The sequence below is a fragment of the Punctularia strigosozonata genome, assembly GCF_000264995.1.
Source record: "Punctularia strigosozonata HHB-11173 SS5 unplaced genomic scaffold PUNSTscaffold_17, whole genome shotgun sequence".
NCBI classification, from domain to species: Eukaryota; Fungi; Basidiomycota; class Agaricomycetes; order Corticiales; family Punctulariaceae; genus Punctularia; species Punctularia strigosozonata.
The window spans coordinates 503,582-528,720 of NW_006767449.1; the positions used below are offsets into that span (position 1 = coordinate 503,582).

Here is a 25,139-nt window from a genome sequence, read left to right on the forward strand (position 1 = left end):
AGCTGGAAAAGCATCGAAGGGATCGGCGCTCCCTTCCGAGACATATTGCAGTCTAAACGATAAACCCCAGGTGGTCGCGCCCCATAAGCCCCAGACGCGATTACTCTGTTCGACAGAGGGTTATATACATTAATCGGTAGGGCATGCGAGCGTCCGAGTCGATAGCCGGTCATCGTGGTCTCGCGCGTACAGAGAAAGCGCGCTAAACTCGATCGGGACGAAGTGTCGACGTCAAGCTCAAGCGCCCTAACAGCCACACGCGCCTTGGTGGCTTAGATAGCGATGCGTTTTTTGTCTCGAGAAAAAAATAAGCGTTGACGACACGATCGTCGAACAATGCCGCGAGGCGATGAAGGGCATCCAACGAAGCACTTTCCAGTGCCTTCCTCCCCACACCAAGCTATGCGAACTGGGAAAGACGACACAGCACGCCTTTCTCATCCATTTCTTCAACGACTACCACGATCGTTTTTCTACACACCGTGAATCTCAGATTGCAGACTGGGACCGCAAGAGCAAACGCGGCCGGCCAACACATCCTTTTTTTTTCACTGCGACTCTTCTATCGGAGCGAACTCAGGACCAGGTGATCGTCTGCGCCCGGTTGAGGTCGAGCTCCAACCCGCTCACGACGACCTTCTGCAGCCCGGCGTCGACCGACACGTGCGCCGCCTTCTTCCCGCCGACCTCGACCGACGACGCGTGCGGCGCGCCGAGGATCGTGACCCGCGTCAGCTTCGGCGCGATCTCGTACTTGCCCTCGGGCTTGACCGTCAGCTTGCCGTGCGACGCCACGAACTTGACGGTCTAAAGGGAACAAAAAAAACCCCTCATGTCAGCTTTTTCTGTGTGTGTGACGAGGAGAGAAAGAGAGAAAGAAAAAAAAAGGGGGGGGAGGGGGAGGAGGAGGAGGAGGAAGGAGAGAATGAGAGAATGAGAGAAGGTTGGGAGGGGGGGGTAAACCCGGTTTTATTTTTATTTTATTACCTTGCTCGGGGTGGGCTGCACGCTGATCCCGTCGTCAACGTACGCCTCTCCCTGCGCGTGCCCGTCCGCGGTGAGCACGACCAACAGCTCGTACGGGCCCTCGCGCGTCTCGGTCGTCGTATACCCCGGCTCGGCGTGCAACAACATCGCCGCGCCGTCCCTCACGTGCACGTTGATATGCCCCAGCGGCGCGTCCAGCGTCGCCGTCGCCGTCCCGTTCCCGTCCCCATTCACGTTCATGTTCACAAGCTCGTGGGTGTACCAGTCGCGCCAGACGGCGCCGGCGGGGAAGACGCCCGTCACGGACGTCGCGTTCGGCTCGAGGACGGGCGTGACGAGCACGTTCGGGCCGACCAGGAACTGGTCCGAGAGGCCGGCGAGCGCGGGCTGGTCCGGGAAGGCGAACGCGAGCGGGCGCACGGGCGGCGTACCGCGCGTCGACGCGTTGGCGAAAAGCGAATACTGTGGGGCGTGAAAATAAGTATTTACCCGTCAACGACACGGAAATAGAGGATGAAGGGAGGGAGGGAGGGGGGAGGTGAGGTGAGGTGTGTACGTACCCAGTAGGGGAGGAGGGCGTAGCGGGTGGCGATGGCCGTGCGCGACGCGTTGGCGACGCTGTCCCAGCGGTAGGGCTCCTGCGAGAGCGCGCCGAGCTCGTTGTGGTTCCTGTAGAAGGGCTGGTATGGGTGTCAGCTTCCGGTATCAAAGCGTGCAAAAAAAGAAGAGGAAGGAACGCACGAAGAAGGCAGAAAGCTGCATCCAGCGGTTGCACAACCTGTATAATCAAACCGCGGGTCAGTAACCCGCTTTCCTCCCCCCTCTCTCCTCACGCCAGCATCAAACGTACTCTTCATCGGTGTTGCCGTCTACGCGACGATCCCGCCGTTAATAGCGCACGCAGAGGAACCGAGAGAGCTCAACGCACTGAAGCCGCAAGTGTCAGCGCCGACCATGGGCACCTGGAACATCTGGAACTGGAGCACGCCCTGGATCGCGTACCGCATATAACTCCACAAACTAAAGTTATCGCCGAGCCAGTGGCCCGTCCAGCGTCCGGCTCCGGCGAACGTCGACCGGCTGATGATGAACGGCCGTTTTCCTGATAAGCAAAAAAAAAAAAAAGGTGTGAGCACACGATGGAGAGAGAGAGAGAGAGAGGTACCGGGAAGGATGTCGAGCAACGCCTTGTGCGACGCGATGGCCTCCATCGTGCCCCAGAGGTTGTGCGTGTCGAGCTCGACGAAGCCGCCGGCGTGCGTCGCGTTCGTGGCGAGCGCGTGGAGCGACAGCCGGCCGTTCCCGTTGTGGATCGCGTACGGCGGCGCGTTGAGCTCGACGTCGGGCTGCCCGCCCGCGCCCAATCCCCTCCGCTTCTTCTCATCCTTCTTCCTCTCCTTCTTCTCATCCTTCTTCTCATCCTTCTTCCTCTCCACCAGATCGGCGCGCTCGGTGAGGGCGGCGGAGAAGGACGAGGTGGCGTTGCAGGTGAGGGTGCCGTTGACGGTGATGTTCCCGCTCGGTCCGAACCGGTCGACGTCGTAGCATTCGGGGTAGGTCGAGACCGGGTTTCCGGGCACGCCGGGGAGGAGGAACGGCGTGCTCGTGTTCGAAATGTCGATGCCCGTGCCGCTTTTAAACGAAAAAAAAACGACAACCACGAATGTCAGCCCGACGAACTTATCACAGAGAGAGAGAGACCAGAGGGGGGGGGGGAAAGAAGTAACCGCGCACCAGCTTCCGTCGCAGAACGAGCTCGCCTCGTTCATGTCGAGCCACAATCCGTCGAACGTCACCCCGCCGTCCGTCCAGTTCCGGAGCGCCTCCGCCCACCAGCCCGCCGCTTCCTCGCTGAACCAGTCCGGGAACACCGTATAGCCCGGCCACACCTGCCCCACGTACGCGCTCCCGTCCGGGTTCTTGACGAACACGTCCCTCTCCGCGCCCGAGGTGTACGGGTCGTAGACGTCCGTGCCGTTGTTCACGACGTGCGCCACGGCGGCGTCGACGATCGGGACGTACCGCTGGTGGTCCGCGTGCAGCTCCCGTACGAAGGCGCGCATCTCCGCTCCAGGGAAGGAGACGGGGTCGGACGTGAAGTCGCGGAAGGCGCGGTAGACGTCGATGTCGTTCCACATCACCTCGAGCGGGATCCCCGCCGCGCGCATCGCCGCCACCTGCTCTTTGGTCTCGTTCACGCTCGCGTAGCCCCAGCGGCAGAGGTGGAAGCCGAAGGCCCAGTAGGGCTGCCACGTCGGCGTGCCGACGATCTCCGAGTACTGCTCGGCGACGGAGAGGGGGTCCGGGCCGGAGAGGAAGTAGAAGTCGAGGGTGCCGCCGAGGAGGCGGTATTCGATCAGGGAGACGGGCGAGCCGGGCGGGGTGGCGAGGAGGACGTCCGAGCCGGCGGCGGAGGCGAGGAACACGCCGTGCGCTTCCGATTTCGACTCGCGCTCAGATTGGGACGAGGAGGAGGAGGAGGAGGAGGAGGAGGGATCGGGATAGCGCTGCTCGATGTAGAACGGGTGGATCCCGTACTCGTTCTCGTCCACCGGGTCCGCGATGTCGCGCGCCCACATGGTCTGGACCGTGCCGCGGGTGGGGTTGCCGTCGGCGTCGACGCCGACGTCGCGCCGGACGCCGGCGGAGGCGACGACCTCGCCGAGGCCGTAAATGTTCGTGCCTTTAGGTAATGCCGAGGTAAGTTGCAGGTACTGGTCCTCGAAGACGAGGGGGAAGCCGTCGAGCGCGGTGCTGTTGTCGCCCGCGACGAACGGCGGGAGGGGCGTAGCGGGGAGGGAGGAAGGGCGGGTGTCGAAGAGCGGGGCGGCGTGGGCGGGCGCGGAGCGGCGGGTGATCCAGAAGGCGAAGGGGCGCGGGTGGTAGTGGAAGACGAGGTCGGAGGCGGGTTTGGGGTGCGTGCCGTGCGGGCGGGGGAGGACGGAGTCGGGGACGACAAAGTTGGAGCGGTTGGCGTCCGCGATGGAGACGTGCAGTCTAGGTCCGCCCGTTCAGACTCGGGCTGCTGCGAGGTGGTGTTTTTGTGAGATTCTTACCTCGTCTGCGTCTCGTAGGTGACGCTGATGGTCAGGTTGGCAAAGTCGGTGCCGAACGCGTTGCACGCGGGGCCGGCGAGGTCGAGCTGGGCCGTCAGTCCGTGCTCGCTCTCCCTGAGCGCGGTGAGGGCGTATCCCGGGCAGGTCGACACGTTGAGCGAGTGCGGCACGTCGCGGGATCCGAGCGCGCGCGAGGGGCCGTAGAGACCGCGTTGGAGCGCGGAGAGCTCGCGGCCGGCGGCGGTGGCGAGGAGGAGGAGAAACGCGGCGCAGGCCGCGAAGACGGCCATGGCGAGCAGCACCGTCGAGCAAGGGCGGGGTGGGCGGGTCGGCGACGAGGCCGCGTGCTCGCCGTGTCCCATGGATTTATGTGTCGCCCGAGTGCCTGGCATCACGTCCGGCGGTCCCGTGGTCCGCACCTGAGCGCATTACCGTCGCCGAGGGCGCAGAAGCAGCGGCCGTCGGTCACGCGCGCCCCAGGAAGAAGGCGGAGAAGCGCGGAGAAGAATGCGCGTGGGCGCGTGGGAAGAGCGGTCCCCGACGCGGGGGATCGCGCGATCGCACGTCGGAAGTCGGGTCCCCAAGCCGGATTGGGACGGGTACGCGACGTCATGGGTGTCCTTAGACCACGACTGTGGTGAGAATCCGATCCAGCTGTAGCCGGAGGATGCCAGGGTATTGTCCTTGCTCTCGATTCATCACTCCGTGTTTCCGGAGCGCCCTGTATAATACATCGTGGTAGACGGCAACTCGTACATAACGTCAAGACAGCACTTCGAGCGGGACTATTATGTACCACCTTTCGTGAGTACCATCAAGGTCATCGAGAATGAAACACCTCATGGTCGTCACGCATTGCTTCTCAGCTCAAGCAGTTACCCAGCAGAGGCAGCGGAACAACGAGCCGCAGAGCATCGACACCGAGATACGAACGTCGCTTGCACAAATCGATATGTATCTTGATGGAAAGGCGTGCGCTCTTTGTCGCGAACGCCGCAACCAGCTGGGCCCCCGTCGCCCGACTCCGCTCCCGAACTACTAGGCTGCCATCTTCGGGCTTTCTGCACGCGCGCAAATCCAGGCGACCGACTCGGGCTTCCCCCCTCGAGTCACGCCTTCCTCCCACGTTTTCCCGATATTGGCGCGGAGTCGCGTTTGGACGCGACCGACCCTCTGGACATTAACTCCCTCGCACCACGCCGGAGCTGACGCGGCTGTTCTTCTTGCGGTCCCGCAACGCGCCGCTCTCCATCCGGGCCTGTCTGAGGGAGCAAGCCGCACACACCTCGATGCACGACGCCGCGATCGGACCCTTGTCGGCTCACATGGATCGCGTGCAAGCTCTCGACCTGGCCCAAGTATAAGTACTGGACGTCCTTCCGAGCCGCTTTCTCGTCTTCCTGCCCCGCGCCTCGAACATGTCTCGGTAGAAACGGTGGCGTTCGCCCCCCGTCAATGCCGAAATTCTTGGGTTCTAAACGCTGCCCCGTCTCCTCTCCTTATCCTTTCACCAACGGCTCGTTACCGTGGTCGACGATGCACTACCCCCTCCCTCGTCAAACATCTCACCCACCTCCATCAAACATCTCACCCACCTCGAATATGAAAAAAGATGCCTCACGACCTCCTTTCCATCCGGGCAGGAATGAGTCGAAAAGCCTGATCACACAAACGAGAGGCATATAGACGGTGGGGGTCCCTTCTCGACTACACCGTGATATCCCAGAACCCGGCTGAAGGGTTTTGGAGACGTCGTCCACCCCTGGCGCGTCTGGAGTATCTGGAGCCTGTACGCGTTTGGTCCCTTCCGTCTGCGACGTTTTACAGAATCGTATCGCGGTTGCCTCCATATGCCGAGAGCTTCGACGTTGGCGCGAAAAAGTTCATGAACCCCACACGTGAACCGGTCCATGAACCGTTTGTGAACCGAGGAATCTTGTCAGAATTTTTGTCATCCAGAGCAGAAATTTCTTAAACTCTTGGGAAATATATCTGAAAGTTTTATCGGGTCCACGCACGCATCATCGCATCATCCCGCGAGTGGAACTCGGCGCCCTGGGGTGGCGCAGATCAGATCTACTCGGAGCCGCCCACGGATGGGCGTTCAATCACAATTAACTCCCCCCTTGTGGCACACGAGTAGAGCCCCCACACTCGTTCCTGGGCCATTGTGGATTCACTTTCGGTGAATGATAAGTAGCGGAAGCTCCCAGCTCTTCGACAGTGAAGCCCCCAGCTCCGGCCCATTTCCATGCTTCTCTTCCGCGATGTTGCGCTCAGGCTCTCGCGCGATTCCGACGTCTATGATAGTCTTCCTTGGGATTTTGTCCAGGACTACATACACCTCGCACGTGCTCTCAAGGATGAGATAGCGCTTGGACTGTCTGCTCATGGTCATCAGTCTGGACTTGTCCCTGCCGCCTTGCCCCTCTATGTGCATGAGTTTCTCAGGGATGCTCTGCAATCTGATGACCTTACCATCTTCCACTGCTGGACAGCCCTCCGTGATATTATCTGGCATATGCCACTGGTCAAACTCACTCCTGAGCATCAACATCTCTTCTACCGGTATGGCTGTAGAGCCGGCTGTCATAAGAATGAGCGTCTTGGTAACTCTTATCCATTGTCAACCACCAGTGCTCACTACTAAGTGCGCCACGTAGCACCGTTTATATTCTACCCGCCCATTCGAACATGCCAAACATGCCACGTTGAGCTCAAGAAGCACGAAAGGCATGCTGCCGTGTACTTCTCATGCAGCAGTGGCGCATATGCTGCTTATTCCTCATCTCTCGCATGCACAGGTGAGCAATCAGATCTTGTTCAGTTCGCTTGCTGTACATCTGACTCCCATGCTCAAGTCTGTCACTCACGATATTATCACAACTACTACGTCAAGGATGGCTGTCGGATCTACTATGGAGGCAATGTGGACGTCGTCCACTTTGAAGAACATTTCTTCATGGATCACAACCTATGTGAGCTCTTCATTTCACTCATGCTCTTTTCCTGGTGCGTACTTGGTCGTATTCTGTTTCCATGTCGGAGACCTCACCACGAACTGTTAGGGTGTCTGCGCACAATTGTGCAAATGTCTACAACCACACCCAAGTGGGTGATGGTGAACCTGATCGACGAAAGCCCCATACATGGAACCTGAATCTGACTTTGAGCAGCGAGCAGGTTTGGCACGCATTTTATGTGAGCTGTGTTATCCGGGATCACGCCTCTCGAGGCGCCACTCTCGTTCTTTCCAACATCGGAGATCATAACTCAAGGCTCAAAGAAGTCCTCGAAGCGCGAAATCTGCGGATCATTGAGATGGGGCAGCCAGAGCGGTCTCATGCCTGCAAAGCATGTGAGCGATTTATCCCTGGCACAGGTCATAACGGTCTCCGTGAGTGCTACTTTGCACTTCTTGGTGACTGCCAAGCCTGACACTCCCAAGGTCCACTTCGCGCAGCCGTCATGGATGGAATCACTCTCGGCCATCCTTGTTGTTCCATTCACAACTGCACCCAACCACTGATCAACAACCGAGCGCACTTCTGTTTGATGCACGAATACATGAAATACGAGTGCAGCGTTACAGATTGCAACGCAATCATTCCGAGCTTGGAGTACCAGGCTGGATTCCGTACGTGCTCTGATCCAGACCACCGCGATTTGGAGCGTTCAAAGAGGGATCGTCAGAAGGCTTTCTTCCAGTTGAGGCGGCTTCTGCAAAAGCAAGGTATCGTGCAGCCGGCAGACTCAATGGACAGCGGCACGTCTATTGCTGAGCCTCCAGAAGATGAACCCTGTGACGGTAAGCCTGACGATGGCAATCAAGTGCCAAAGATCCGACTCGGGCGACGACGCACTCACAACGAGCAGCTCATTTTCTGCTGCTGTGGTGTTATCGCAGCGCGCGCAACAATGTTCGGGGCAGAGTCTATCACAGGTGCTAAGGTACGGAAATACCGTTTTGTAGTGATTGTACTGTGACATTAACTACATGGCAACAGGATTTTGTCAAGTCCGTTTGCGGATTCAAAGCAGATAACATGTGGGACATCCTATTCTTTGACAACAACTGCGGACTTCAGGGACACGTTCGAACGAATGAAGAAGATTCGGAGTTCTTCCGTCGAACTATCCTCTGTGTGGATGTATTCCACTTCAAGTCCAAGCACAAGACTACCGACGAGTTCTGTCAGAAGCATTGCAACCCGGCAATGTGGACAGAGTTACACGACGATGCGGGCAAGTGGCATTTCAACTCCTCTGCGGCGGAACAGGGCAACGTATGGCTTGGAGGTTACCAGGCGATCGTACGAGATATGCTTCCACATCGATATAACTTCTTCTTAGACGAGATGATCATGCGTCGTAACGAGGTCACAATCAGGAAGCTTGAGGAATCGGGCATGGTGCCTTATCATGTCCCTAGGTATTAATTCAATTGATATTACAGGACACATGAATGTACAAGGACGGCTGTCTTGGAAGAATATGTAGGTCGGGGAAAAGCGCAATATGGCGGAGTGTCCGAGCGAGGAGAGGCGCCGTGATTGAGAAGGCAGGCCCGCCCCTGCAATGAACGACGGCGCAGGGTTCCCAAGATGGCGCGTGGCATCGTCGAAGGCCTGGATGAAGGAGACGGCGGTGGTTGATGAGCTCGGTGTGCCGGCGTTGAAGAGAGCAGGCCGGGCGCGGAGGTGAGAGCATGCCGACATGCACGTTGGAAAGCAATAGCGCAAGGCGCTGCCAATCGTGGTAGCGCACTCGCGCGATCGTCAAACATGAGACGGGCGCGGCGTGGTCGAAACGCCGGATCGGCTGCGGCAAGTCGGTTGTGGATGGGATGACGGGCGCCGTTGACAGGTGGATGCCGATGGTGGATTGGGGTATGGGGGTGGGCGGGGGAATAATAAGTGAGGGCCGTCTGAGTGGGGTGCGAGGAGATGAGAGGAGAGACGGATAGAGACGAGAGGTGAGAGTATAGCGGATGTTGTCGAAGCTAGCTGCAGCCCGGGTAATAGGCGCGCTCGCGCTCGAACGTGCGCGGATCGTCGGCAGTGAACGGGAGCGGGTCGAGCTTGAATGGGTTGAAGAAGGCGTCGTCGACGTCGACGTAGACGCTCGCGAGCGGCTGGCACTCGGCCGGGAGCGGGACGGACGCCGGGTCGACGACGAGCGCGGGGAGAGACGACGTCGAGCGGGCCCAGGGCGTGAGCGGCACGTCCGATTCGTCGTCCGAGGTGTCCTCGATCGCGTCGGGCATGGGCAAGTCTGCGTCGTCGTCGGCGGGCGCATGCGCGAAGGGCAGTGCGCCCGCGTCGGGCGGTGAGATAGAGGCGCCGACGTCGGAGCTGAAGTAGTTGAAAGAGGTGGCATGTAGAGGCTGGTACGGCGCACGGGATAGCGACGGGTGCGGGGGGCGAGACAAGGAGGTCATCTGAAGACGACGAGGGCGAGGCGAAAGGCGTGAGCTCGGCGGCATTGTCGTCCTCATCTTCGTCGACGGCTAGCGCCGCGACTTGAGCGCCTATTTCCGCATCGTTCTCCGCGTCATCGTCACTCAGGTTCTCGGGCAGCAAGTCCAGCCACGCGTCCTCTGAGCCACGTTTATCGGAGGCTACCAGCGCGGCGACGTCGGGGAACACGAAGGACTCCCGGAGGCCATCTTCGGCCTCGTCTTCCTCGTGCACACGTTCTTCTTCGTGTCCGTCTTGTTTCGGGCGCATGTGCACGTAGCGCTGCACCGGTCCTTATCGGCGACGGCTGGGTGCGAGCGCACAATCGAGGTTTTCAGCAGCACCCATCGGTGGAGGCTGCACGAGTCCTTGCACCCCGAGCTGGACACCGACTGCAGCTTGCTGCGGGCGAGGCTGGAGAGCGAGGAGGACAGAGACGGAGGCGGGCAGCGACGACATCTGTCTAGCCTTCGGTGCGCGGGGACGGGAGGGAGAGGGGGCGGTGCCGGGGCAGGATGGCGGAGCGAGGGGCGGGATGGCGGAGCGAGGCGGGATGGCGGAGCGAGGCGGGTTGGACCGCATATGCTCGCATGCGCGGGCCTGCAGACATGAGTGAAGGAAGGGAGACGACGTGGTAGCCAGAACACGGCTCTTTTACGCGAGCGGGAGGGCTAGGGCGTGGCGGGGTTCGACGGTCGTCCGGAAGGCTGGGTGTCGTCGGCGCACTGTTGGCCAGCTGCATTCCCGCCTATTCGACCCGCCCTATGCAGCCTTGCGCATATCTCTGTCGGGGGCCTCGTTGCCTAGTGCCGTGATCGTCGATGCGCAGCGCCTACATAGCGCCGTGGCATCTTCGCTGCGATGCGTCTGCCCCGCAGAGTGGCGAGCCGGCTATGAATGGTATGAACAAGCCGGATGATGGTTATGCAACGAATGACGTACGTTATACCAGACATCGTGCCTCTCCTTGGTAGGCGCCGTGATTTTCACCTCGCGTTGAGGTTAGACGCCACGGCGCTGTGTTGATAAAGACCGGGCGGCATGGGGTTACGATCGAGAGCGGATCTCGGGGGAGGCGTGGAGGAGGAACATTGGCGGCATGGTGTATGGGCTCTTGTCAGCGCCTCGGGCGGAGCACGCAGGACAAGGCAGGCAGGATGGGTTACGACACGATGGGCGCATGGCGGCATGACGCGACCGATTTGGCCATGCGTCGCGTCGCGTCGCGTCGCGTCGGGACGCGCTCATCGTGATCAACCATTGCCGCGTTGATTGAGAATTACCTCCGGGGTACATAAGCGGCCGCGCGCTGGCTGCTCAGCATGCTGGCTGCACGCAGCGCGCGCATGGCCTTTAGAGCAATCGAAGGCATTTTCCGCGGGCGCCCTTACCAGCTAGGCCACGCGCGCGCTGCATGTAGCCCGCATGTGTCGCCTCCAGCCCGATGCCTATTAGGGTCAAGGGCCCAGCTTACCTGCCACCATCGTCGACGTGCCCCAAACTCTCGACATGCCCCCAACTCTCGACATGCACGGCCTCGACAACGCACAAAGCCGCACGACCTCTGCGCCGCCGACGGCGCAGCACATTCGGTGTGACTTCGTCGACACTGGCTGCCTCGTTGAGGAGCTCGGGCTCATCGACTCGCATGCGTGGGCCCCCGAAGGCGATGGCTTTGCAGATCTCTCAGATCTCTCCGACTTGACTGATTCGGAGGATGAGCTGCCCAGTGGCAGCGTGCAGACTGGGACCGATTCAATGCAAGGGTGAGCCTCCTCCCTTGCCATCTACCCGGCCCTGCTCAACCGGCACACGCAGGCTCTTCAAAGACAAGGTCGAGCTTACAAAGACACGAAGGTCAAAAAACCAGCGAGTCCGAAACCAGGGCCGGAAGCGAGGACGGTTCGACCTCCATGCGTCGTCAGACCAGCATCTCGAAGTCGATCATTCGGTTGAAGCGCATGCGCAAGCCAATGCGCAGGGGTCGTACGTAGCCAGGTCGAAGGTCATCTCCTTGAAGCCTGCCTCCCCGACGCTGGTAGGCATGGGCAGCGGGTGAGCAACACCTGCTTGAGACTCTGCGGCTCTGAGCTCTTGCGCTAATTATGCCTGGCAGCGGCTCCGTCTCCGTCTTTGATCATGCCCGTCGACTCGTCGTGTATCGGGAGACAGTTATATCGTCGACATCTACGATCAACGAGTGCCTTCTTTCTGCCCAGCAGCGCCTGCGCAGCTCGGGTAAGCCGGCGTTTGTCAAGGCCGGCGACAAAGCATCAAGAGGCCCGTTTGACCAATACTTTTTCTCACTCCACCGGGGGTCTACCAGGGTTCGTGCTGCTGCTGCGCAGCCAATCAATCAGCTCACGCATGGCAGCAGACACCTCGAATGTCTGCCAGCTACAAGAAGAACACGGACCTTGCAGAAGAGCTTCTGCAAATCCTCGAGCCCGTCAAGAGGCTCGTGAATGGTGCGACAACCTCTACCTATTCAGATTAGCCCTGCTCATGGGCCTGCCAGCAACGTTCAGGAGGAAGTGGCCTCGGCTGCATCAGCGGTACGCCGCTGCCTTGGACTTCATCCAGCAGCATGTCCAGGGCGCCAAGCCCCTTTTTGGCGCCTTCGCCTCATTTGCCATCAACATGGATGGCGTCATCTGTGATATTCACCGTGATAGCCAAAACTTCGTGACCGGAATCTGCGTCGTGATGCCCTTCGGCGACTTCCAGCCATCGGCGGGTGCTTGCCTTGTCATCGAGGAGCTCGGCCTGTCCTTCGAAGTGGCGCCAGGCGTCGCCATTTATTTTCCAAGTGCGCTATATAACCACTACAACACTCAGCTCTCCCAGATGGGCGTGAGGGGATCCCTCGTCCTTTGGACGGGAGGGACGCTGATTCAATGGGTGGATTGCGGGGGCAGGGCCAAGTGTGAGATGCCTGCGGAGGACAGGGCTCGGTATGAGTTGTCGGCGAGGGATCGGCTTGGTGAGGGGCTGAATCTTTTGTACCCTGACTCGTTGACTGTAGAGTATTAAGCTGATTGCGGCCGCTGTACGAACATGTCAAAGCAGCAGAAACTTCATCACGGAATCTTTGCTGTGGTGCCGTTGGAGACTTTCGGTCGTCGGTGGACGCCTGGGTTGTCATCGAGGGCTCAGCTTTAGCCTATCTATCGTAATTCACGCCATCCATATGATAGAATACAGTTTACTTTTTATATCAACATACAACTAAGCAGGAGAGGATGGCTGTGATGTTATACAGGATGATTGTGTAGACGAAGGTGTCTCGTCGGCCCGTGCAATGCTAGCTCGCTGGACAAGGGCCAGCGAGTATGGTAGATCCTCGTCGGCATCATCGTCTTGATGAAATATATCACCGTACTGCTTGCTCATCTTCAAGATCCGAGCTGCGGCTTCTCGATTAAGGCCGAGGTCTTGTTGAGCAAGGAGAAGAGCTGTTTCCGGGATCATGATATGCAGAACAAGGTCAGGAATGGACAAGCCACTCGAAATCATGCCTGCCGGACCATGGTCGAACAGAAATCGGATAACTGTCCCCATAATGGCTGCTCCTTTCTCGCCGAAGCTGTGAGCGAAGTTGTGAATCTCATTAGGCTGATCAAGCTGTGAGGAATGACTCACTATCCACTGCTGCCTGAGCCTATGACTTCCCTGGCTCCACGCCGGTGTATGGAGAGTGCTGAGTCGTAGAACTCCGAGTTCATAGGATTGCTCCAGATCACCTCTAGCTTCGAACGGAGTGCCTCAACTCGAGGGCCTAAATCAGCCCAGTTGATTTCCATTGGCCAAGGCGGAGTCTGTCGTTCATATCTAGCCTCCAGCGCATGACGGATGCAGAAGGTGAGGGTGGCCGATGAGCTCTGAGTGCTTCCAGACAGTAGAGATCGCTGAAGATAGAGAAGTGGGGTTGATGGACGTGCGGGAAATTGACCAGAGCAATACGAGCAGGTGTGAATAGTGAGTGCTGAAGGACAATTAGTAATGGACTTTTTCTGAGAATAAGATCGAGGGGCATACCTGTTGAATCTTGTTGGCTAGTAATCTCGCAAGCCTTGATCGATGTCTTCTCCAAGCTAAGGCGCCTTTCAACAACCTGTACAAGGTTCTTCCACAGGCCATTAGCCTTCTCGATGTCTTCTGGCTGAGCGTTACACCAAACATGTGTGTAGTGTTTGTACCATGTACCTTTGACGTGCTCACCGCAGTTGGGAAACGCAACACGGAACCTCTGCTGGAGTGTACCACCTAGGCCATCGAGCTTCTGAAACCCTTTCTCCATGGCTTTCAGCGATCGAAGTGGCCAGAGACTCCGCTTGGATGTCGGCTCAAGAGAGTCCTCAGTGAGATCTATGATCTCAGGCTTTGACTGACAGGGAACAGCAGAAGGGAGTGGTGGCCCAGACGCAGGAGACAACCGTCTAGACACACCTCCAACTTCAGCGCACGCCGCCATAGTGAACGGATCTGACACGCTATCAAGGTCACTTGAGGAAATCAACAGTGGGGATGCTGCAGGCGAGTCTGAGCCTGTTGACAGAGCAGGCGTGACGGTGGAAGAGTGGTCCGTCAAGCACGGGGGTTGATGGGGTGTCTTGGGTAGGATGCCGTAAGTTAGGGGAGTAATTCGAGGACGGATAGACCGGGCAGGCGACAATGTCAAATCACCAAAATTGGCTGGCCGCTTTTTCGGTTTTCCTTGATAGCTGATTGAAAGAATCTCCTGGGACATACTGATCCCATCCCCGACACCGCAAATACGGTAGAGTAGAATATCGGAGTCCGAGACATCACGAGAGAAGTCCATGGTCTGAGCCTCCCACTGATGAGAGCCCACAACGTAGGTTTCCACGACGTCGATATCAGCAGGGAGTCCAAGGGTCTGTCGAACAGACAAAGGGCAGTCTCCAAGAACAAAGAAAGGCCAGTTCGAACATCTCAGGCTCAGACGCTTTGCCAGCCGGCCCTCCTGTTGCAGGCAGATATCAGTGATATCCTACAAAGGCAGGAATGTGACACGAACCTCTGCCCACACAACAAGGGATAGGTTCTTCTTTGCTGATTCTTCCGCAGCTTTCTGCTCAGCTACCCGTGTAGATCGAGTGACGTAGGCGTCCTCAGCACGTTTCTGGGCATCGTAATGCTCTGGAGCAAGTGGCTTGGAGCCATCGTACCAAGCATCTCGATCTGCCACTCGCCCAGTCTGATCAATTCCAGTGTCTGCGACATGGAGCGGTGTGGAACCAGCACGAGACTTCGATGATGTGGACTGGCTAAGCTCCTGAGCCCTCTTGATATGGTTTTTGACTTTGCAGCTGCGCTTCTGAGAGATCTGCCACGCAGCACAATCATCGATGCAGTATCGCATGGTGCATAACTCCGTGCCTTTCTTCGGTCCCAAGGCCCGAGCATTGCACTGATGGCCACGGCACCTATGATCCCATCCCGCAGACGGAACCTTCTCAAATGAAGGCTGGGATGTGCCGTTCGCGGCAGGCTTTGGTGAATTGTCGCCAGAGTGTTCAGCAAGAGTAGGGTCAACCGAAGGCTCAGAAATGAATGTAACAGTCTCTGAAGATGAGCCACCGGTCAAGGAAGCACTGTCACAAGTAGTTGGAGATCCAACACGATCAGGGGTTGGCGGCGCAGAAGATGGATGTATCGATGGGTCCACAGGAGCGAGATCACGACGCCATCGGTGGAAATGACGAGAAGTCGGATCACCAGACTTCCCTGTGCACTGAATATGCAAGATCAATATGAGCGCATGGCACAAAGGGCAGTTGTGAAGCTTACAATCTCGTACCACATCCCAGCATGAGAGGGATTCCGTACACCGCGGCAGAGAAGGACCTTGATCTCGGATTGGCATCGATGTGCAAGGTCACTGGCAAGAGGTTCGCCACAGACTCTGCCAGATACAGGCTCTATAAACGAGAAGCTCGGTACAGATAGCATGCTGGCTAGTAGGAGTTGAGACAAGCGAGCAAGATGTCGTTTCGGGGGCGGGAGGGTCGACTTCGATGTCGGAGGGCACTCAACGTCCATAGACGTCCTCTTATAAACCCAAAGTGTTGCGCCTGCGCCACGGGCCATGCAAGCCACCCTGCATTGGGCATACTCTGGTGGAACAATCGTGAGGCCATGCTCGTGGGCGAGACGGCAGAACTGTGGTGGCGGAAGTTGAATCCACCAAGGCACACCGAGGCTCCCAACCACTGTCGCCCACCTGTGGAGCGGTGGGGCGGGATGATTGTTTTGCATTGCACCAGAGTGTTCATGAACCGCAAGCGGTCATGAACCTGGAAGTTATGAACCCGGCGTAGGTTCACTAGTTATATATCACGTGGGTTACAGGAGTTCACCGAATGTTCATAAACCGGGTTCATAACTGTCCGTGAACTTTTTAACGCTGGTGTCGAACTTCTGCATATGCCCTCGCTTGTCGTTTGATCTCTTCCCCGTGACCCAGACCCGGGATGGTCAGTCCCCTCTCGGCGTTTTTTTTTTTTGGGACAAGCACTGCACACGGGCCCGTGCAGTCATCTATCCTATACTATCTGCACAGATAGATGTAAAAAAAAAAACGATCCGACTCCTCGTCGCGTTTAGTATACTCGAACGTCTCCCGTCCTTACCGATTACCCCCCGCTGCGTTTTCCCCCGGTCCGATGGATTCAATCACGAAACGGATACTGTATCCCTGTCCCAGCTGCTCCGGCATCTCCAGCCAGCATCGGATCACGCATCGATCACGGCGGCCAGGGGTCTCATCATCATCAAAACGCCCCGCGCGTTCTTCTCGAGCACACGGCGAGTCTCCCGCCGACCGAGCTCGAAAAAAAAACAAAAAATCCGAGATTGGGTGGAAAAATCAATCCACCGACAAGGTCCGTTCGGGGTCGCTCCTTCCGCCCCCGTCTTCCGGGTTCTTTCTTATATCGGGTTCCCCGCGACTCGAGCGGGTTATATACTTGGACCTACGGGGCGACTCGGACGAGTTCACCCAGGAACTTCGTTGCCGAGCTAAGCGCGACCGCTGGAGCTGATAGAGAGACGCGAGGCGTTGGGCCGCGGTGCCGGAGCCTCACTCTGATCGACGATCCCCCCGTGACGGGGTCCTTGAGGATCTTGGATGTTACTGCGAGAGATCACTACTACGACTCACGTCCGGGTTTCTACGAGACCAAGGCGAAATGGCGCATAAGTTGCGCAGGTCGAAATGGTTGACGGGCCCCGCGTTTGTATCCCGAGTTCCCTGAGCGGCGCACGGGTAAAAACACCGATGTTAGTTCGCCTCAACGAAAAAGCATCCTTGTGTTTTCTAATTGAAACTTTCCGTGTTATCCACCACTTTATTACCGCTGAGATCGGGCATGTTGCCGTTGCGGCGGGTTTGGGATACGTCAGCAATCCCATTCTCCGGGTTTGCAAGACGATTCAAGCAAGCGGAAAGGGAACCGGCGTGTAGGTTCAGCAGAGCCAGTTAAGCTCTCGACGCGTCCAAAGATTGAGAGGAATCCGACGATGCGATGGACGAGTCTGAGCCCGGAGGATAACCCCATCAACGCGTCTGATACATAAGTTTCGATGGCGCGTGATCCAGACGGGAGGACTCAACTGAAGGCTGCTGTCCCTTTTTACGCCTCCACCATTTCCTCGAAATATCTGTGTCTTGGGGAGCCAGGAGCCAAGGTGTCGTTTTCGGCACAGGTGAATGCCCAGGAGAACGGATCCTTCGGAACCACAGTCACGACTACCGTGGTCGTGTCTGCCGGTCTGAGCGGGAAGTATAGAAGGGACTTGCAGAGGGAGTTTATACGTACTCGTCAGACGCATGACGCTTCAATAACAAGTTTTCCCTGCGTCACGTACGTGCTATGTTGGCTACGACAATGACGACCTCTTATTCAACCTACTCAGATCCTCCGCTGCTGATGTTCATTGAAGGGACTCTCCGGGAATGGCGCAAATATGTCAATAGTAACCCAGAGCTACGCACCGAACCGTTCACTGATTTTTTTATTTTTTTTGCAGATTCGTACGGGTTTGCGTTTACATATACCTACCCCGTGGCGTCCCATCGCGCTCAGATGCTTCCGCAAGGGCAGTGAGGCTGGAACGGCAGAGGGCAACGGTTAAGTCGACGAGATACTCGGACACCGAATTTAGAGCCTTCTCACATCAGACCTCGCGGTGGTTGGCTATTCTAGCCGTCGCTGACAGCACGCTTCTGCAGAAGGTATGCTCATTCTATATCCGCCTCGTATCCAGTCACCGACCGTCTCACAGGAGCATTTGTCGCCTTCTCCCAACGCGGGCTCGCTGCGCCTAGGATGAGGGAGAGAACGAGCTCGACATGGATGTGAATGGCCCCAGAATGCGTGGAGCAGGGTGCACGACGAGGAAGCCGATGGCGCGCGCCACGTTTAGCGTCATGGATCTGCTTTTACCGAAGTTGTACGTCCATGACGCTTTGCGAACAAAGATCCTGCTTGTACTCATGGTACCTGCTCTAGGTTTTGGGGCATTCTCCTAGTAGGTAAGCCACGTGCCTTGCCGGCATGCGTTCTCAAGCCCGGCATGGGCTCGCACTGACTGGAAGTGGCTGGTCGTATTTTACGGCAAGAAGCCGGCATGCATCTGCGGGAGGGAGGAAGGCTGGGGTAACGAATCCGAGGGTCGGCACACACCTATATCCGTGGAGCTTGCCACAGTTGCGGTCGTCCGTTCGGTACTTGATCTCTCTGCTTTCCTCTGCGCGGTCGGAGGCACGTTCGAGCATATCTATGCCTTTCCGAAGAGATATAAGCTCGGAACAACTATTCAGGGCCAGCCAGACCGACAGCTACGCCGATCATCTTGAAGTTGACGTTTTGATCGTCGGTGCCGGCTTCGGTGGAGTGTACTTGCTGCATAAGCTCCGCGATGAATATGGTATGAAGGTCAAGGTCGTGGAGGCGGGCAAGGACCTCGGCGGGATCTGGTAAGGGACCGGTTGCTCCGGTTGTGTGACGTCTGATTTAACGGGCAACTAGGCATTGGAATTGCTACCCCGGGGCGCGGGTAGACTCGACGGTGCCGGTGTATGAACTCAGCATAGAAAAGCTCTGGAAGGTCAGTGCTGCCGGAACGATGATGACACGCACAGAAGGCTCACCGCATGTCACAGAATTGGAATTGGACGGAGAAATACCCGGGATACGCCGAACTACGCGCATACTTCGACTTTGTCGACCAACAGCTCGACATCAAGAAAGACGTCGCTTTTGATTCGAAGGTCGTCCGCGCGCAGTTCGACAAGCCCTCGCAAAGATGGGTGGTGAAGATGGAAGACGGGCGGACCGCATATTCCAGATTCTTCATCTGCGCCACCGGGTTCGCGGCGAAGCGCTACTTTCCCGACTGGCCCGGTCTGGAGAAGTTTAAGGGCATCATGCATCACTCGTCCTTTTGGCCCAACGAGGGCGTTGACGTGACCGGAAAGAAAGTTGCCGTCATTGGCACGGGCTGTACCGGCATTCAAATCGTGCAGGAGACAGCGAAGATAGCTGCGTCTGTCACTGTTTTCCAACGCACGCCCAATATCGCTCTGCCAATGCAGCAGGAGAAGTTGAACAAGGACGCGCAAGAGGCGCAGAAAAAGGATTACCCGGAGTTGTACAGATACCGCCTGAGGACCCCAAAGGGTCATGCGATGGAACCCGCGGATCGCAACACTTTCGACGACACTCCTGAACAGCGCGAAGCGTTCTTCGAACAACTCTGGCAGAAAGGGGGCTTTTCCTTCGTGGCGAGCGCGTACAAGGACCTGGCGTTAAACGAGAAGGCCAACGATGAGGCGTACCAGTTCTGGGCGAACAAGACCCGCGCCCGCATTACCGATCCCGTCAAGCGTGACCTCCTCGCGCCACTACAAAAGCTGCACCCGTTAGGGGCTAAGCGTCCCTCCCTCGAACAGGACTTCTATGAGGTGATTGACCGGCCGGAGAACGAGTTGGTCGATGCCAAAAAGACGCCGATCGTCGAGGTGACTGCGAAGGGCATCAAGACCGCCGACGGCAAGGAACGCGAGTTCGACGTCATCGCCCTCGCCACCGGCTTCGACTCCCTGACGGGCGGGCTGAAGGATATGGGTCTGAAGGACGTCAACGGCGTGGACCTGAGCGAGAAATGGAAGAACGGGACGTACAGCTACCTGGGCATGACGCTTTCGGGATTCCCCAACCTGTTCTACGTGTACGGCCCGCAAGGCCCGACAGCGCTCAGCAACGGTCCCAGTTGCATCGAGTTACAGGCGGACTGGATCATCGACGCCATCACCAAGATGAGAAAGGAGGGCATCAGTTCCATCGAGCCCACGATGGCCAGCGAGCAGGAGTGGCATGACAAGGTCGAGATGCTAAGCAAGAATACGCTCTTCCACAACACCGACAGTTGGTACATGGGGGCGAACATCCCTGGTAAGCCGAGGGAGCAACTGAACTACCCGGGTGGCCTCCCGCAATATACGCGGGAATGTCGCAAGGCGTTGGACAACGGATTTGAGGGCTTCGTGACCGCCTGAGCCAGGTACCAGATGGAAGTAGGTAAAATATGCGAGGACTAAGGATAACGTGTACATGAGTAGGAGGTGGTGGAATTGCTTTACAAGCCTATGGGAGACTGTAATCAGCCACCGGGGATATTTCATCTTGTTCCGGCGCTGGCGGAGCTAGCATTGCTTCCGTCTTCCGCCACGTATACAACGATGAATTTTTCAATTCTAGATGGCGACTCGCATTGTGCATACCCGGGCTGTAAAATGAGGCTCTTCTTCGCGACAGCATGTGCTTCGATCGCTTGGGTGCTCGTCCGGTCCTGAAACCGGATCCACCGCTGTCCATCGAAGCGTGGTCGAACTGTTTGATCGCAGCGACCACTTACTGCCAGCCACAAGTCTCTACTTATGTCGCCCCAAGCGACGGATCACGCCCTTCACGAAGGAACCACATACGCAAATGGGGCCTTCTCTTGATGGTGGTTCGGAGTCGAGATGGACAGCAGCCAAAGGAACTAGTTCGCAACAAGTACGGATTTGGTATTCCAGGTGCATACACGCTTTGATCTACCGATGCTTTCCCGTCTAACTCGTGGCGGTTGCACGCAGTGACAGGATTCAGTTCTGTATCGCTATATTGCACTTGCACGATTCCCGTATGAGGAGCGACAGAAAGAAACATAGAACCTTGCATCTAAAGGGACAACAAGCGTTTTTTGCGCATTCGATCAAGACAAAGAACGACTGCCATACAATTAGCGGAAGCCGCCGAACATCGAGGTACTCGTTTTCGGACGAACGCAGAGAGGACGCTTGGTTTCCGACACCCCGAGTCGCAACAGGTATGCGCATATGACGCCTTCCGTGTTTGCCCTCCACCCGGACGTTGAGTTCTTTACAGGCGATGACGCGCGAATAAAACACGCAACCTTCGCGATCGACCTAGGTCTTCTCTACCATACAACTGCTGCACCTCGTCCATAGTTGGGGCGTCTGTCTCGATTCAGCATCCCTTTCACGGAGATGAGGCCCAGACGACCAAACCATTCCAATCAGTCCTCGACGTTGTCGGGGTTATTCCCTTCGACCGGATGAGGAATGCCGATCTCGTCACGGTGTTGAGGGGCGTGTTGAGGGACGAACCGGGTCATCAAGGATAAAGCGAACTCGGCAGTTGACCTGTATAACTCAGAACGCGTGGGGTGGGGGGTGGGGGGGCACGAAGGTGGAATCGTAGCTTCAGAGACGAGGAAGCCGATGGCGCGCGCCACGGCAAGCGTCAGGGCCCCGCTGGACAACATCAAGATATGTCATCGCGCCGAACACAGACTTCATCCCCGCGGGGTCCTCACGCAAGTGAGACCGTTCTGCCAAAGTTGTACGTCTCTGCTTCGCGAACAAGGTCCTACTTGCACTAATAGTAACGGTTGCTCATCCCAGGGACGACCACCCTGTGGAGAAGCCACGTGCCTCAGACTTCTCTCGGCACGTATTCTCAAGCCAGTTGCGTCCTTTACACAAGTGGGTGATCATTGCATACGAGAGGAAGCCGAGACGCATCTTTGCGGGCGACGGCTCGCGGGCTGGAGAAACATGTGCGCAGATCGACACGCATCTATATAAATGAAGATCCCTGCAGTCGCACCTTCGCTCCCGGAAATTGCGCCCCAAACCGTTTACTCCGTCTTTCCAGTTGTACGGGGGTCCACTTCAGCTATGCCCTTCCGCAGAGATATCAGCTTGGACCAGCCTGTGAGGACTGGACAAACAGGCAACTATGCCGACCATCTCGAGGTCGATGTCCTTATCGTCGGCGCCGGCTTCGGTGGAGTGTACCTGCTGCACAAGCTCCGCGATGAGTATGGTATGAATGTCAAAATAGTCGAAGCGGGAAAGGACCTTGGTGGAATCTGGTAAGAGTCATTTTCATGCCGATTGCTACGAGGCATGATGTCTTATTGGCGAGCTATAGGCATTGGAATTGCTACCCAGGCGCGCGCGTCGATTCGATGGTCCCGGTCTACGAATACAGCATAGAGAAGCTGTGGAAGGTTAGCACCGTTCATGTGGTGATCGAGAAGGCAGCCGACTGACTGCACGGCTCAGAACTGGACTTGGACGGAGAAGTACCCCGGTTACGCCGAGCTGCGCGAGTATTTTGCTTTCGTTGACCAACATCTCGACATCAAGAAAGATGTCGCCTTCGACTCGAAGGTCGTCCGCGCACAGTTCGACAAACCCTCGCAGAGATGGACCGTGAAGCTGGAAGACGGCCGGACCGCGCACTCGAAGTTCTTCATCAGCGCCACCGGGTTCGCGGCGAAGCGCTACTTCCCCGATTGGCCTGGCCTGGAGAAGTTCAAAGGCGTCATGCACCACTCGTCCTTCTGGCCCGGTGAGGGCGTCGATGTCACCGGGAAGAGGGTAGCCGTCGTCGGCACCGGCTGTACCGGACTCCAGATTGCACAGGAAACGGCCAAGACCGCCGAGTCCGTGACCGTTTTCCAACGCACGCCCAATATCGCTCTCCCAATGCGGCAGGAGAAGTTGACCAAGGAGGCGCAAGCGGCGCAAAAGAAGGACTACCCCGAGATTTACAGATACCGCATGCAGACCGCTTCCGGCTTCCCGGCGGAACCCGTTGACCGTAACGCGCTGGATGACACTCCTGAGCAGCGCGAGGAGCTCTACGAGGAGCTCTGGCAGAAGGGCGGATTTTACTTCTTGCTGGGCGGGTACAAAGACCTGATGTTGGATGAGAGCGCCAACGACGATGCGTACAAGTTTTGGGCGAGGAAGACCCGCGCGCGCATCACCGATCCCGTCAAGCGTGAGCTCCTCGCGCCACTCGAGAAGCCGCATCCATTGGGGTCCAAGCGTGCATCTCTCGAACAGGACTATTACGAAGTCGTCGACCGGCCGGAGAACGAGTTGGTGGACGTCAGGAAGACGCCCATCGTTGAGGTGACGGAGAAGGGCCTCAAGACGGCCGACGGCAGGGAACGCGAGTTCGACGTCATTGCCCTCGCCACCGGCTTCGACTCCTTGACGGGCGGAATGAAGGACATGGGCCTGAAGGACGTCAACGGCGTGGACCTGAGCGAAAAGTGGAAGAACGGGACGTACACCTACCTGGGCATGACTCTATCAGGGTTCCCCAACCTGTTCTTCCTCTACGGCGCACACGGTCCGACGGCGTTTAGTAACGGCCCAAGTTGCATCGAATGTCAGGCGGACTGGATCATCGACGCTATAGCGAAGATGAGAAAGGAGGGCATCAACTGCATCGAGCCCACGATGGCCAGCGAGCAGGAATGGCATGACAAGGTCGAGACGATCAGCAAGAACACGCTCTACCACAACACCGACAGTTGGTACATGGGCACAAACATCCCTGGCAAGCCGAGAGAGCAGCTGAACTACGCGGGCGGCATCCCGCAGTATACGCGGGAGTGTCGCGAGGTGCTTGATAACGGATTTGAAGGTTTCGTGACTGCATAAGAAGCTACTTATATGGAATACGTTCCATCTCGGTGAACTTGCGATGAAAACCGTAACGTTTACCTATATGTAGCTCGACTAGTTACCCGTGAGCAATCGTTCGTCCGTTCGTCTCCGTATGACCTGCACCGGTAATCTCGGGTATGCTCAACCGGTCGAAACGCCACGTGCTTCTGTAGCGCCACCATCGGACCTTCGCCCCGACAGAGACTCTCCTGACGAACGTGCACTCGAGTCGTGATAAAACCCCCACCGAAAGACACGTATTACGCCCTATAAAATATGACTGACACGTAGGGCCTCCGTAGTATATAAGTAGAGTACAAAAGGATATGTACTCTAGCTTTCTCCTGCGCACTCAACGAGACTTACCCCGGTCTACTGTGTGAACTCTGAGGAACTCTAAACCGTGTGACTACACTTCGCTTACAAAGCTTACCCGTCGTCACATATTTTTGACCGTTTACTTCTTGTGAGTAAAACAATCAAATCGTCTCTAGGCTGACTTCCTTTGATTTAGGTTCCAACTCGGATTGATCACCCGGGTCTATCCTATCATTGGACGTCGTCCGTTTCGTAAGTACTACAGTTACATTTATCCAATACGAGAATTACGCTATGGTTGCTCCTACGGATAATGTACCTCGACGCGTCCTTCGCAGTGACTCGCGACGAACCGAGTCCGGCGATAGTGCCGCAACCGGCAGAACCATCTCAAGGGTCGACTCCCGAGAGATGGATCGTCTGCAAGATAACGTGGGTGAGCCCGAAGCTCCCCGCGCCATCGCCATACCGGGAGGATGGAGCGCTATCCATGCGCCCCCCTCCAATATCAGGCTCTCAGCTCCGATCGAGATTCCGCTGCCGTCTTCGTCGACCGGCTCCGGACCAACGACAGCCCTGAGTGGGCTTACTTCGCTGTCTATGATAGACAGGAGTACGAGTGTTCTGGATGATGACCAGAACGCATGGACTGCCGTGCCCCGCAGGTCACCGCAGCCCAGAGTAGATCGTAGCAGCTTTGTTAATAAATTCGCTGTTCTACACGAAGAAGAATCGAGTGAGTGTCACGTGTCGGATCTTGGGCCATAACCGGGCCAAGTACGATAGCTCCGGTCGTTCCGGGTTGTCCGCCATCGGAGTAGCAGCTCCGGTACCGGACCTACATTATCACATGAATAGTCCTCCGGCGACTCAACGTCCCGGTAGTTCTCGAGTCATAACGGATTCAACTCCGACGTTCACGACCGATATGCCTTTAACGGTTTGATATTCCCTTCGGACTTATTCTACCTCCGATTATCAGCTTGTAACCATATGCTCCGTCCTTACGATTGACAGTTCCACATGGTTCATAGTTCCGATAACTCCTTATTCCACATGGTTCATAGTTCCGATAACTCCCTATCGATACGAGCTCCGAACCGTGCCTCCGCGTATATAAACTCCTAGCTCCTGTACTCTAACTCCTTAGTTCGAATATCGACTAAGTTACTCCTCTGCTCCGACACGGACTTAGAGCGCGTAGCGACTCAAGCCTTAAAGCTTGAGTCTGGTCCGTACTCGCACTCACTCTCT

The 25,139-nt window shown here is 57.1% G+C and overlaps 7 protein-coding genes across 7 annotated transcripts; 4 read left to right on the plus strand and 3 right to left on the minus strand.

Moving 5' to 3' along the window:
* Positions 1-576: 576 nt before the first annotated feature.
* Positions 577-4,333, minus strand: PUNSTDRAFT_47500 (uncharacterized protein; the record flags this gene model as incomplete). Its single annotated transcript, XM_007388274.1, has 9 exons — positions 577-807; positions 988-1,449; positions 1,548-1,667; positions 1,729-1,765; positions 1,838-1,856; positions 1,916-2,089; positions 2,153-2,619; positions 2,722-3,984; positions 4,044-4,333. 9 exons carry the CDS (start codon positions 4,331-4,333, stop codon positions 577-579), a joined length of 3,063 nt encoding a protein of 1,020 aa, XP_007388336.1.
* A 1,961-nt stretch (positions 4,334-6,294) lies between these two features.
* On the plus strand, positions 6,295-8,482 carry PUNSTDRAFT_76162 (uncharacterized protein; the record flags this gene model as incomplete). Its single annotated transcript, XM_007388275.1, has 6 exons — positions 6,295-6,668; positions 6,777-6,847; positions 6,905-7,059; positions 7,185-7,401; positions 7,492-7,994; positions 8,051-8,482. The coding sequence occupies 6 exons, from the start codon at positions 6,295-6,297 to the stop codon at positions 8,480-8,482; spliced, it is 1,752 nt and encodes a 583-aa protein (XP_007388337.1).
* A 397-nt stretch (positions 8,483-8,879) lies between these two features.
* Positions 8,880-9,960, minus strand: PUNSTDRAFT_55548 (uncharacterized protein; the record flags this gene model as incomplete). The annotated part of the gene is made up of 3 exons (XM_007388276.1): positions 8,880-9,429; positions 9,455-9,784; positions 9,808-9,960. Coding segments are annotated over 3 exons (867 nt in total), but the record flags the coding sequence as incomplete, so codon positions are not given.
* Positions 9,961-10,931: 971 nt separating this feature from the next.
* PUNSTDRAFT_128348 (uncharacterized protein) lies at positions 10,932-12,535 on the plus strand (the record flags this gene model as incomplete). Its single annotated transcript, XM_007388277.1, has 5 exons — positions 10,932-11,268; positions 11,321-11,557; positions 11,619-11,829; positions 11,880-11,970; positions 12,021-12,535. Exons 1-5 carry the CDS (start codon positions 11,012-11,014, stop codon positions 12,533-12,535), a joined length of 1,311 nt encoding a protein of 436 aa, XP_007388339.1. The 5' UTR covers positions 10,932-11,011.
* A 195-nt stretch (positions 12,536-12,730) lies between these two features.
* Positions 12,731-14,888, minus strand: PUNSTDRAFT_138587 (uncharacterized protein; the record flags this gene model as incomplete). Its single annotated transcript, XM_007388278.1, has 5 exons — positions 12,731-13,088; positions 13,145-13,487; positions 13,541-13,660; positions 13,709-14,489; positions 14,544-14,888. The coding sequence occupies 5 exons, from the start codon at positions 14,886-14,888 to the stop codon at positions 12,731-12,733; spliced, it is 1,947 nt and encodes a 648-aa protein (XP_007388340.1).
* A 3,045-nt stretch (positions 14,889-17,933) lies between these two features.
* On the plus strand, positions 17,934-20,087 carry PUNSTDRAFT_138588 (FAD/NAD(P)-binding domain-containing protein; the record flags this gene model as incomplete). The annotated part of the gene is made up of 6 exons (XM_007388279.1): positions 17,934-17,980; positions 18,040-18,058; positions 18,126-18,295; positions 18,351-18,506; positions 18,559-18,637; positions 18,693-20,087. The coding sequence occupies 6 exons, from the start codon at positions 17,934-17,936 to the stop codon at positions 20,085-20,087; spliced, it is 1,866 nt and encodes a 621-aa protein (XP_007388341.1).
* A 1,213-nt stretch (positions 20,088-21,300) lies between these two features.
* PUNSTDRAFT_146490 (FAD/NAD(P)-binding domain-containing protein) lies at positions 21,301-23,561 on the plus strand (the record flags this gene model as incomplete). The annotated part of the gene is made up of 4 exons (XM_007388280.1): positions 21,301-21,438; positions 21,501-21,973; positions 22,033-22,111; positions 22,167-23,561. The coding sequence occupies exons 2-4, from the start codon at positions 21,684-21,686 to the stop codon at positions 23,559-23,561; spliced, it is 1,764 nt and encodes a 587-aa protein (XP_007388342.1). The 5' UTR covers positions 21,301-21,438; positions 21,501-21,683.
* Positions 23,562-25,139: the final 1,578 nt, after the last annotated feature.